Source organism: Lepidothrix coronata, unplaced genomic scaffold (genome assembly GCF_001604755.1).
Source record: "Lepidothrix coronata isolate B3197 unplaced genomic scaffold, Lepidothrix_coronata-1.0 Scaffold31, whole genome shotgun sequence".
Taxonomy (NCBI): Eukaryota; Metazoa; Chordata; class Aves; order Passeriformes; family Pipridae; genus Lepidothrix; species Lepidothrix coronata.
In genome coordinates, this window is record NW_016690211.1 from 2,297,450 (window position 1) to 2,311,006 (window position 13,557).

General features: G+C 40.2%; 1 protein-coding gene across 7 annotated transcripts in view; it reads left to right on the forward strand.

Moving 5' to 3' along the window:
- Positions 1-13,557, forward strand: part of GHR (growth hormone receptor) — a 162,946-nt gene that overhangs the window by 129,832 nt on the left and 19,557 nt on the right. For 2 of the 7 annotated variants that reach the window (XM_017811168.1, XM_017811173.1), the window contains exon 1: positions 8,290-8,416. The exons of the other annotated variants lie outside the window; for them this stretch is intronic. In XM_017811168.1, coding sequence (XP_017666657.1) covers positions 8,305-8,416 — 112 coding nt within the window. In that variant the 5' untranslated portion in view covers positions 8,290-8,304. Of the gene's footprint in view, positions 1-8,289; positions 8,417-13,557 lie in introns of those variants that run through there. 7 annotated transcript variants of the gene reach the window in all.

The following is a 13,557-nucleotide window of genomic DNA, read 5'->3' on the forward strand; positions in this document are numbered from 1 at the left end:
ACTTCCCTGGGCAGCCCATTCCAATGCCTGATTACTCTTCCTGTAAAGAATTTCTTCCTAATATCCAACCTAAACCTCCCCTGGCAGAGCTTAAGACCATGCCCTCTTGTCTTACTGATAGCTGCCTGGGAGAAGAGATCAACGCCCACCTGGCAACAACCTCCTTTCAGGCAGTTGTACAGAGTGATGAGGTCCTCCCTGAGCCTCCTCTTCTCCAGGCTGAACAACCTCAGCCTCTCCTCATAGGACTTGTGTTCAAGTCCCTTCACCAGGCTTATTGCTCTTCTCTGGACCTGCTCCAGCAGCTCAGTATCCTTCCTGAACTGAGGGGCCCAGAACTGGACACAGTACTCCAGGTGTGGCCTCACCAGCGCTGAGTACAGGAGAAGAATCACCTCCCTGGTCCTGCTGGCCACACTGTTCCTGATCCTTCACAGAAGTGGCGACATTAAGTTCAAGTTGTGCCTTTGTCTCTCTGATTTTCTTTCTACATGACCTAACTGTATTCCTAAACTCTTCCTGAGTAGCCAGCCCTTTTTTCCATAATAGGTAAGCTCTCTTCTTTACCCTAATTTCCTTCAAAATCTCCCTGTTCAGCCAGACCAGTTGTCTTCCCCGCCGGCTCACCTCTCAGCACACTGGGACAGCCTGCTCCTGTGCTTTCAAGACTTCCTTCTTGAAGCATGTCCATCCCTCCTGGACCCCTTTGTTTTCCAGGGTTGTTTCCCAAGGTACCCTTTGAACCAGTCTTCTGAGTAGGCTGAAATCTGCCCTCTGGAAGTCCAGAGTAGAAGTTTTATTGAGGGCCCTCTTTGCATCCCTGAGTATTGAAAACTCTATTATTTCATGGTCACTGTGCCTCAGATGGCCTCCAACCACCACATCTCCCACCAGCCCCTTTCTGTTTGTGAACAGCAGGTCTAGAGGGGCCCCATCCCTGGTAGGCTCATTTACCAGGTGGAGCAGGAAATTATCCTCTATACACTCTAGGAATCTCCTAGACTGCCTCTTCTCCGCTGTGTTGAGTTCCCAGCAGACATCCAGCAGGTTAAAGTCACCCATGAGAACAAGAGCTGGCGATTTTGAGACATCTGCCAGCTGCTTGTAGAGTAATTCATCACCCTCATCATCCTGGTTGGGTGGTCTGTAACAGACTCCCACCAGGATGTCAACCTTCCCCCTGATTTTGATCCACAGACGCTCAACCTCATCATTACTGACTTCCAGTTCCACAGTCAAAAGACTCTATAATATATAGAACCACCCCTCCATCTCTCCTACCTTGTGCCTCTTGGCTGGCTGATGAGAAAGGGGAACACAGAGAGAAATTGTAAAATACAGAGGGAATTTTCTGTGTCACCACTGAGGCCTCTGTCTCTGTGCCAAGTCCCCCTTGTTTACTGTATTACTCTTCTATCTTGGGGAAGAGTGAGCTTAATATTATCAATTAAAGGACCAGTCCTGGATATAACTACTTTGACATTTTTTTTTTAAACTAAGCTGTTATGTATTTCAGCTCCCTGTTTGTCTTATGAAAGATTAATTTGTTAAAGAGATCTGTGTGATTGCCTGGACATTGTCAGATGTGATCCATGTTTTTTCTTACCTTTTCAAAAGAAACAGCTCTGAGAACATCTGGAGAAAGAATGGTCTTCATGTTTCTTACCAACTGTTTTCCTATTTTGAAATTTAAATTGTTGTTATTATTATTATGTGTATTTTTATTATCTTAGACCTGACTCTGTCTGTGCTAGACCTACATGCAGGAGCTAATCATACATCCTAATATCATATCCTGTGTAGACATAGCAGAAATTGCATTTTATTTCTGAGGCACCCATCAGAATGGGATGGCTCATGTCATTGAGTATAGTATTGTCTTGGTCACTGACATAAGGTGACAGAAGCACTGAAGTTTGCCATAAATTCAGAACTTTGCAGATTTTGATGCTGACTTGAGTCTTAAATGTCCCCTCTGCAGTTTGCATATTCCCTCTGGAGACTTATCTTTATATGTGATGCAGTGCTGAGTGTTTCAGAGTAAGTGGAAGCAATCAAGATGGTCTCTCTAGGCATAATTATTTTTTCCAAAGTGTAACTGTGTTCCCTGTTCCAGCATTACTTTTATCCCTGCTACAAAAGGAGGGTGCAGAAAGTCACAGGGGAGTCCTTGGTCATAGACTTCCAACTCAGCTTTGCAGGCTGTGGAGCAAAACCCGTAACACTTGCCTGGCTAAAGCCAATTGGATTGCAAGCTGAAGAAGAATTAGTCTGTAAAGATGCAAATAAGCATTCAAGATTGAAGTGCTGAGCTCAACTTTCTTGACATTAGTCCAGCTGTGACCAGCATTCAATGCAAATGATTATCTGCTAAGGAAGGGCTTTTTAATGGAAATAAGGTCTTTCTTTTGGTAGTTTCTACTGCATTGTTGTAGGAAACAAAATCGTGTTTTTCACAGACTGCAAAGTTCAACTATAATGGTTGGTGTAAACATGTCTGACTGTTGAGGATCGTTCTGGCTTCAAAGTCAGTAATGGAGAGCAAATGTAATGGGCTTTTATTGACAAGTTCATTTTTAGACATGCCAGTAAGTGCAAGTACCTCTGAAATGTTGCAACATGCTCAAGAGACTGTATGTTTACTTTTATCTAGTCCTTTTCCTCTCTCTTGAGCTTTTTGAGATCTGATTTTTTGCTCTAACTTCTGCCTTTCTGTTGTGTTTCTTGAATGTTAACTTTCCATGGAAATATTTTGCTCTTTCCTTTTATATGTTTTCATTTAAAAAATTATTGGGTAGCTACCCAGAGTAGTAAAGATTGAATATTCTGAAAGAACTGGTGTTTGTTTCAAATTAGAGGTTTCTTGTCTATTACTGAGAGCTTGTGCATGAGCCTAGGCTGGTTCTTAATGCAGATGCCAATTTGTGTAGGCTTTCCTTTCTGACTTTCTGGAAAATCAGAAGAAATATCACCCGTGGCTGTAGTACAAACTAATTGGTGTCACTTATTTCAGTTGAATAATAACATTTCTGCATGGGCTTTCTGTTCACAGGCAGGTGTACATCGCTGATATCTTACCTTCTTATCTTCTTGTATAGAATTATTTAGCCAGTCTTCTGCTGTGGCTTTTGGTCTCTCCAGAGGTTCTTCAAGCACTCAGGCAGGTGTGGGGGGATTTTTTGTTTTGTTTTGTTTTGTTTTGTTTTGTTTTGTTTTGTTTTGTTTTGTTTTGTTTTGTTTTGTTTTGTTTTGTTTTGTTTTGTTTTGTTTTGTTTTCACAAAATAAGGCAGTGGGAAGTGCTGGCCTCCCTCCCCTCACCAGTCAAATTTGTATGAGGCTGTGTCTCAATATCCAGCCTTGGAAACAGCTTTGAAACTCCTACCCTTGAGATGAACTTGGCACCCATCAACCACTCCCTGCTGGCTTGGTAGCTTCCCCTCACCCTGCTTTGCTGCTATTTGTGGTGCAAGACAGCATAACCCCTGCCCAGACCTGTTGTGGTGTGTTCAAGGGCAGTCAGTGTCTCTGAAGTCTGGGGACAGGGCAACTCCCTGCCTGTGTGGGCAGTCAAACAACCTTTTGAGTGGGAATGGGCAGCTACAACACCTGGTCAGGCAAAAGCAAACAGTTCTTTGGAATAGAAAGAGTCACAAAATTTAGGTTATTTTTTAGCTCCTGTTTAGTAGTTACTTTCTGTAGCATGCATTTAAAAAAAAGCTGCTTCTCTTAAAAAAGAAGTATAAGTGTCGTTAGGATTTACAGTTCATGACTTTGGGTTCTTGTCTTCTTTCTGCCTTGTTTTCCTTTTTTCTTCTGCCTTTTTCCACCTACTTATTGTGGGCTGCTTGTAGCTCAGCGTAACATCTGAAGTGACTGAAAATACAGGAATATTTAAAGGTTGGATAAAGGGTTCAGCACTGTAAGTCTCAAGGTAAAGATTCTGCAGCTGTCTCTGACAAATTCTATTGAAACACATGCCATAATGTATAATTCATCTCACCTTCAAACTTGCACTGGCTCTGCAGGGCTATCAAAATGTAGTGTTTGCTTAAATAAACTGAGACAGTATGATTTGGTGGATAATCAAGAATTGTACCTAAGTAGAAGGGTGACATTTCACAGGATCACTCTTGTTGCAGTAACAAAAGCAGCTGTCTGTACAGTAAAAATATGGAAATATTTTTGGGAATATGGGAATTCTGAACCCAATTTGAATTGCAATCAAAAAACATACTGTGGGAAATGAGTTAGTAATCATAAAGTTTAGAAATTTAAATATTCTGAGCAAAATTGGTAAACCATGTGGGTGAAACAAGGCTGCCAACATTAAATGTTGTAGGAAAATGTAGTAAGGATTATTAAATGTAGTAGGAAATTAAAGAGTAACTCTATATCCAAAACTAACTGGATTTTAGTTTTGCCTTTCTCTCACACTTGTGTAAATCCATTTCACCTGCTGATGTTGATTCATGCAATAGTAAAACAAGTACCAACTAGAAAGGAGTTTTTCCAAAAACAGAACAATTTCCTGAAGTAAAACTTAATATCATCACTCAGGGATGTTCTCACATGAATCATCCTCATAGTTATTTCTATCCTTTGTTTTAAAGACAAGTCTAACCCTCTTGTGTTTTCCTTCTCACTTGCAGAGAGAGTAAATTAATCATTTAACCCCAGGTGCCTCAAAGTGCCAAAAATGTAGTTTTGGTCATTTTGTATAATTACAGCTTGCAGTTGTTGATGAGGAAATGGTGTGATTATAACATTATTCTTGAGACCTGTCTGGGTAGCAAACTCTTACTGTGCAGAGGTGTAGATGGAATCATCACAGTTGCTGAGACTGTAGTCAGGAAGATCTGGTTGAATGTACACAAGTGATCTGTGGGCTGTTATAAGCTCAATTTTCTCTTACTGAGGCATTGGAGGAAAAGCAACAGAACAACTGCTGGCTTTAATGGTGTGTTTGTTGTCACTTACAGAATAGCAGGAGTATACTGAGAGAAAATTCAAGGGAGCAAGGAAAGTTGGGCAAGAAGAGAGGTGATGCATGGTTGCAGTGGGAGACGAGTTCTGCAGTACCTGCCTTCAGGCTTTCCAGAGTTACAGGGTCTCCAAAGCAGGCAAGGTTTATCTCACAGTAATGCCTAGTGTCAATCTATAGCACATGTATCAGTGACTAATACATTTAGAAAACTGAATGCAAATGGAGCTTTCTAAGTGACTGGCAGGTAATGTGTCTTTAATGTGAGTCTGACACAAAAAAGCAAGTTGTTAGTGCCAGGATTTTCTGAGTGATCATTTTGAATTTGGCAACCATTCTGCTTTTTGATTTTCTAAGCTCAGTTAGGGCTCACATAGCAAACCTCTCTGCTTCTCCTGTTTTCCCCCTGCCTAAAGCAGTAATTCTGGGGAGATTATGTGTAATTGTTTAATGATTATGTGTAATTGTTTAATGATAACTGGAATGAGGGCAGTTACAAAACTTGTCATGTATTCTGTGTTGAATGTTCAGAACCTGCTGACTTTTACTGCATATTAGAAAGCTCCTAGAGGAGAAGGAAGTGTGTTACTATAGATATGTAAGTGCATTTTCCGACTGACCTGTGTTTCTTTCATTGTTTTAAAGAATCATTAGGTCTACCCTGCCTATTTATCTTTTGTTCATCTAGATAAACTGTATTCCTTCTGCATGAATATCACTCAGGGAATGAGCTCCTCCATAGCATGATATTCCAGAAGTCCATGCTTTTGTCAGAAATGAAGTCTTCTTAGGCATGCTAAAGACTAATGTATTAGTAATTGTAGAGACCTAGGTTGCTCTTTCGTTAACTTGAATGTTTGGTCTTCGTTGTGTCCTATCAGAAAATGTCTGTGTTTTCAAATGAAAAAATCACAGCTTCCTTCTCAACTCTATGGTTATTTTAAAACTCTAGTTTATGATACAACATTGGAGGAAGATGAGAAACAAGACAGAATGGATATCAGAGAAGTTCGGCAGAGGATACATGATGTAAATCACTTTTGGCAGTCTGTCAAAAAAAAAAATTTCCTCTATAAATCTCTCCACTGTGATTTTGAATATGACTGTTTTGTCCAAATCTCTTCTGCAGTAGTAAAATTAGGATGAGTCTGAAGGCTTAATTTGGGCCACTGAGTGCTGTAGAGATGATCAAAAGATCTTTCAGGCTCATAGCCAGATGTCAGAAATAAAAGCTGAAGGAAAATATGTATTATTCCATTAGCTCAACTCACTTCTGAGTCATGAGTGTCCCCTGTTTGTATGTTCTCTGATGTTTTGTTCATTCCAGTGCTGAATTGCCAATATTTCGGGGAATGGAATGGGGATATGTTTTCCCAGTGTTAATTCTATCAGTCTGATATCACTGACATGTTTTCTATCTCATTTGATATTTACGTCATCCTGAATTTCAGAGAAAGTAAAAATGTATCCAGCTCAGCAGCTTTCCCATTTTGAGAAGAACTTCAGATACTCCCTGTTTGTAACTTTAAGTATGTCACATATATTTCCTTTCACGTGCAGGAGTCCAGCTGGGATCCAAAGCACATGTGTCAGGTCATGGATGTCAGAACTGTTTGGTACTCGTGATTTGTTGGTGGGTTTTTTTCAAATAAAACTAGTTTGTAAATTAGCAGGATTTTTACATGATATATCACAATAGTACCTTCATTTCTGACCATTAAGAGTGGAGATTGTTGCTTTAAAAATACTATTAAAAGGATAATCCTAGTAGGACTATGTCTCAGTTTGAAGAGACTGGAATGTTTGTTAAAGAGGATGAGTTATGAGACAGACCAAACTCCTCTCTCTCAGCAGTTGTAAATTCAAAAATTAAGGGGGCTTTAATCGAGGAAGTGTGAAAGAAAAGAAGAAATAACAACCCTTTATTAAAAGATATATGTATATTGGCAAGAACAGTAACAGAACAGAAAAACAGCTAAACAATAGTCTTGTACCCAGAAGTTCCCTTCAATCAAAAGAAAAAAAAAAAGGTCTGTATACTTCTCTGTCCTTTAGCGCAGTTCTAATCACGGTTGGCAGGGGCGCTGTTGGATCGCTGGAGGTGCAGAGCCTGCAGTTCTCTGTGTTGACCTACAGGGGGCACTGTCAGGCCCTGGCGGTCACCGCGCGGGAAGGGGGTCTGGGGGGTGGTCTGGGATCGCGGGAGAAGCCGAAAAGAAGATGGAGACCCTTCCCCCAGTGGAGGAAAAGGGGGAAAGGAAAGCAGTCCACCCCCAACAGAACTCACTGTTGTTCCCAGATGATGGTGTCTCAAGGCTCCTCCTCTCTCTCCCTCAATGGGCACAGAGCTCTCTGATGAAAACACAGTAGGCTCCAGCTGGAGTCACGAGGCAGTGTGCGAAGCCAGCCGAGACCAGTGATCCGGCTTCACCAGGGCAAGAAGCCAGAAAGACAGGCCTCTAGGCCTTTTCTCCAAATGCACCCACACAGACCCCCGTCTCCATCCCAGAGAGAGAGAGCTCAGCAGTCTCACCTGTCCTGTGTGAAGGCGGCCAGCAACTCCCCCGGTGAGCCAGGCCAGCTACCGAAATCCCAAACTCCTTCCCTCCCCTCACTCCAGCCTCTCATGGGCCATTAGCTAGGAATGCGGCCTTGCTGGCTAGACTTTTTGTAAAGCTAATCGACTCCCTTTCCCCTTCCCCATTCGAACTCCGTTCTTCCTACAGCGGAGCAAGGGAAGAAAAATTCCACTCCTGGGATTTATAGCCTATAACAGACTACAAGGACTCTACTTAAGCAGGAGACAGAACTGTTGTCATAGTCATTTTCCTCTTGAAACCCACTAGAAAGGATGCTCTTACAAAAGCACCACAAAGACTCGGGTTATTGCTAAGTGCGAGGATAAAAGAAGCAGAAAAACAATACTTATATTTCTCTCTGGTTTGATTTTTAAATTTCACTGGATCTTCTTTGAAGTTGATTGCACACAGTTGATGATTCATTGCAATAATAACGTTCTGAATTGCAGAGTGAGTAAACATCCTAGCTACAGTAACGAACCAGACACTTTAAAAAGCACAGAAGAAATACTGCATGACAGAATGTTCTAAAACACTCAATTCAGTCTTCTTTGGGATATTATGGTCTAGATGTGCAACAGGTGAAAATACCATATAAGCACCTGTATACTTCACAGTCTCTCTGTAGTCTAAAGATGAAACTGGGGAGTTCTCATCATGAAGAATAGTGAAGAATCACTAGGATTTTCAGTCTTCAGGCATTCAGAGCCACACAAGAGTTTCAGTCATAATTGTCACTGAATATGGGAACTCCTTGGATTGCTTTGAGGACTCAGCTTCTTTTCAATGGACATGGCCTTGTTGTGTCAGATGGATCTTGTAGCAGGACCTCTCAGAAGACTCTCCAAATGACAGGTCAGTAATGTCCTGTGGAGTTTCACTCCAGGTGAATGTAACAAATGATGCTCCTAGTAACAGTCTCTGGATCTTTTTTGTCTCCTTAGTTTTTATATTGCTATATGGTGACTGTTAGAGATAGCTTCCCTCTGGATTGAAAAACAACTTGCTGCTGCCTTTTTAGAGTTTCCTTCAAAGAAATTTCAGTTCTGTGGGTTGAACTGGCATTTTTACTTCACTTACTTCACTGGAATAAAAAACTCACCAAATTCTACTATTTTGAATTTCAAATGGAGATTGATGAAAATCTCTGTAGGGTGTGAGGTAGAATTTTTATGTCAGGTATGAAAGTGTTCTTGCACATACATCAAGCAGTGATTATTTTGAAGAATGGTTAAAATCTGTAGAAAACAGAAGTTACTTGAAAGTTCAACAATGGAAAGTACAAGAATTTACATATTGACTCTGGTCTCCCAAAAGCAGTGTGAATTAAAAGGACTGAATGTCAAGAACAAGGCCAGATTGAGGGCCAGTATCTTTGTCAGTTACTTTGTCCAAATGTAACAAGGGTGTGGACAGGGAATAAATAACAAGAAACATGAGGACACATTTCTACATAACCAGCACTGTTTTGATGATGTAATACAGAGTCTGGGACATAGTGTCATCGGTAACTGACAATACACAGCTGCATCTGTCTATGAGTGAAACCTGGCAAACTCATGGCCCTGCTTTTATGGAGCACTGATTACTTCAGACCTAATGACTGACACTTGTTAGATTTGTGACCTCAATCTTTCTGTTATGTTGTCATTATTCTGCAGGTGTCCTTAAACAGAGGTTTGCTGTGTCAGTGCTTGCTTGTTTCATTTCACATTGTCCTTAGAGCCACCTGCTTTCTCCTTCAGTCGCTTACCTTAATATCTCTTTTGGGTGATCCCAGATACATGCAATTTCTTCTGAATACTATCAGGATATGTATGTGCCAGACCAAGAAGTTGTTGTTTTTACTACTTAAGCTGAGTAACAGTGACTGTATCAGCTCCCACATTTCATTTGTGGTTTGTCAATATTATGTTTCTTCTGCCTTTACCTCAAGTCTTTTTTTATCCTTCTCTGCCTTCCTCTCATACCCACTTATGTCCTCTTTTCCTTTTCTTTCCAAACATATCATCTCATCCTTTTTTCCACCTGTACCTTTGTCCTTCTTTATCTTGTGCTCCCTGGTTTTGCTCCTTTTGTCCATTCCCACCACAGGTAATAGCTGTGCTGTACCTTTTCCTTTGTTAAGACACTCTCTGTGGTGTTCTCAGGCTGGCACTTGTGTTGTTTGCTTTCCTAACACTGCTGCACAGATGTTTTCTGCCACCTAATGTGGCGAGGTGTGCCCTACAGTGCCCTGACCACTGTGAGCTCCACAGCCCCAGCCACTTCTACTGGGCTCTGGGGTTTAAAGCTTCGTCCCCCCTTGTCGCCTTGTCAGACCAAGACCTGGCTACCCTTACCCTGTGCCAGCACTCACTGCAGTGATGTCCAAGTGCTCCCTCCACACAACTTCTTGTTTATTGGAACGGAGCTAATGTTAAAACGAGGGAGGTGAGTTGTAACATTTAGGCAGGACGATCAAGATGTGCCCTAGCATGACTTTCCATTAGGTTTTCTCAAGCTGCAGTTCTTAACCTGGGTTCACACCTGGCAGTTTTACTTCTGAGGTCCTCTGAATATTTTCCTCTTAGAGTCTGGGGAGGTGTTGGAGCCTGATTTGGGAATGCTGGATTAAACTTTAGCTTGTCTTTCTGGAAAGCTTGTCTTTGGTTCTGCTTCTAGCATCCATCTCCATTAGTTTTGGAGAGACCACATCTCAGCAAGGACAGTCCCTCGCCACTGCATGATAGCTTTAAAATGCTGCGTGATGGGGAGCAACAGCATTGCTTTTAGACAGCTGTTAACTTTGAACTGGGCTTCAGACTGGAAATTGCTAGCACATGAGCAGAAGAAAGAAGGATATTGGAAATTCTTATCAGTACTGTAGAATTTGTTTGCACTGAGAAGGGCATGCAAGACCTTTAGTGGTGCTTGCTTTTTGCACAGCCTGTTTGCCCACGGCAACTCATTTCCATTTCCACTTCCATATTTCCTCATACGCCCTACCACATAATGCTAGTCAATACTGAACATCTACAGCAATGGCTGTAACAAATAAAAGCATTTTACATTATTATTTTTGTGCTTTTATACTTTCTTAAAAATGTAATTTCAGTTTGAGTTACAACTATATAAGCATTTAAGAGAGAATTGGAAATGGGTTTGTTACATTAACTGCCTGTCATTTACAAATACCGTGCCCTTTGGTTCTGCTTCTCTTTATTTGTTATATATGAAGGCAGACCAGTAGATATGGCTTACCTGTAACAGAAATCACTTGATTCCACCACTGCATATGGGAGGGCATGATTTGGAAAGCCAATGCCAAATACCATGGAACATGGGACATGGCCACATCCTCACTCATCCCTGTACTGTCTCATTGGCAGTAGTACTGAGTAGTGCTGCGTGATTGTTTTTCCCTCAGTCCTGAGCTTTATTTATTCAGTTTTTGTGTACTATACTTATGGACCATGTCAGTGAGTCATGTTGATTTCTGTTCTGTGGACGCTTAGTAACACTGGACTTCAATGCTGTGGAACAAGTTCTGCTTGTACAGGCTTTTATGCTTTTAACTGGATCAGTCTCGCTTGACAAAAGAAGGAAGAAGTTTTTTTTCTGAAAGAACAACCTGAGTATTAGTTATCTGTTTTGCAGAGGTGCCTACATAATATATGTTGAGGTAGAAGTCACTAAACTAGTCTTCAATACAGAGGTAAAAACTTACCCCTGTTTCACTCTCCTCTGCAAAACATCTGCATTTATTAAGAACTGTTGCAATATTTAGACTTACTCCATGGGCAAAATATTCTGTTATGCATCATTTCCCTTCAGTTTTCACTGTGATATAGCATATTAGTGTTGTTAAGCTTTGTTTTGTTTCTGTGGAGTATTTTATGCAAAAGAATCTTATTTATTATTGATATGAAAGAAATTTTATTCTTTTCCCCAAAAAGTTGTTCCAGAACTTTACTGTTGATCCTTCCTGGCCAGGTTGTACTTATTGCAAAAACTGAGTCAGACTAGCAAGCAACTTGATGAAGTGGCTTCATGATGGTTGTTGTCTCCCTGTACTGCATCCCTCTCACTGTGTATATAATGTACACAATTTATTAGTACAAGGCTGTAGCTATTTAAAATGTCATTCACTGACACCAGATGTGGTTCATTTTGCTGCCTGATTTAAATGAATCAGAATTTCCAGATAGCAGAGAAATCAACCTGCTCTTATTAAATTGCCCAACCTTTGATGAGCTTGGTGGATTCAGGAGCAGGACCTGAATTGATAGAGCATTCACTTTCAATGTACAGATTTGAGCTACAGAAATAACGCTCCAGATCTTCATAGCTGTTTTCAATTTAAAATGTAATTAATTTCCTTCTTTATGTTGCTATTTCTATCTTCTCTATTGCACTCTAGCAATAATGTGATGTGTATGTTTTGAGAGGAAGATATATGCTCTTGCATGAAGTTTCATCTGTCATTGATCTCCATCTTGGAACATGTTATACTTCTTCAAGTTTGCTTTAGGTTTGATAGGTGTAGTAAGTTCTGATAACTGACAATTCTACATAAACCTTCTAAAATTACCACAACCAGAAACACCTTTTGTTCAGCAAAAATACCTCCTAATTTTTCATTTTATGTTTAGTTAGCTTGATTTTTATGGATCGGTAATATCCTCATTACTCTTTCACTACCAAAGTCCCTTATTAGTAAGTGACATTTCTGTACAAATTGTTTACTCCTCCACTGTTGTCCCCACTAGGAGTACTAGGAGTCTGGTGGCAGTAGGACTTTCCCTAAGATGATTTTAAACTGGTTTGTTACACCCCAATTATAAACTTCAGTCCTTTATTCTTCCACGCTTAAAGCAAATTTTATGAGAGGGACTTAGCCTTCTGCCAATTTTTTTCATGTTTTTTGCTGTTGGATCTACATATTTGGCTAAGCCATTATCCTGAATGAAGTGAGTGGTTTTATTAATGACAATTTGACTGGAACGTACTGGATGGGGTAGGAAAAGAGCAAGTATGTATCCATGCTTGTTTTGCTCTTCTAGTCTGTTTAAAATCTCGGTTTGATGGCCTTTACTTTCAGTACCCTGCTGCCCTTATGCCTAAATGCATTCAGCTGAGCTGTTGTGTTCAGTTATCACGTTCTGGTACAGTTTGTTCATATGGAGCTCACATGGGGTACAGTACGGTGCTGATAATTGACTTGTGTGAGAAACAAGCAATTCATGAGATCTACTCCATGAGTGCCAAGCCTTTTACAAGTCAATATGATAAAATTTTCTTCAGTCAGTCACAAAAGCCTGCGGTTTTGAAGGCTGGAAACTTGACACAAAACTTGGAAACAATAATAAGATAATTTTTCTTACAGGTGGTCATAATATATATATATATATATATCTGTATGTATTATACATATTTATTATGTATTTATATATACACCAGTATATCAAGAGTACTGAACTCCAAACAAAAATATTCCCTGCTCGAAAATTCTTCGTCTCTTGTAGGAACATCTGTGACACAAAGACTTAATTGTCCTGTCATGATGAAGTGGAAAAGATACTGAGACTTGGGGATACGTTCTTCTGACGTTAGAGTGTTAGAGACCAAGTCTTAATCTGTGTTCTGTGTGCATTGCTCCTCTCCATTGTAACTGATTCCACTTCTGGCTGTGCTATGATCCATTTTCATAGAAGAGTTTGTATGCCTAAAAGGGTGTATAAAGCTGGTGAATTCAACAGAATTCAACAGAATTAATTATTAAGACGTCATAGAGCCTATATCTAAGATTCTACTGGACCTCTCAAAATTTAAGTTCAATTCATCATGTTAAGAAGTGACAGTGTGACTTTATTTACCTCTGGAGATGAGAATATGGTCTGCACAGGCTTTAAATATTTTATGTCCTACCTATAAATACAGCTATAAATACATCAACAAAAATATTCTAATTTAGGAGGGTTTTCCAGTATATAATTTTCTCAAATTCTTAATCT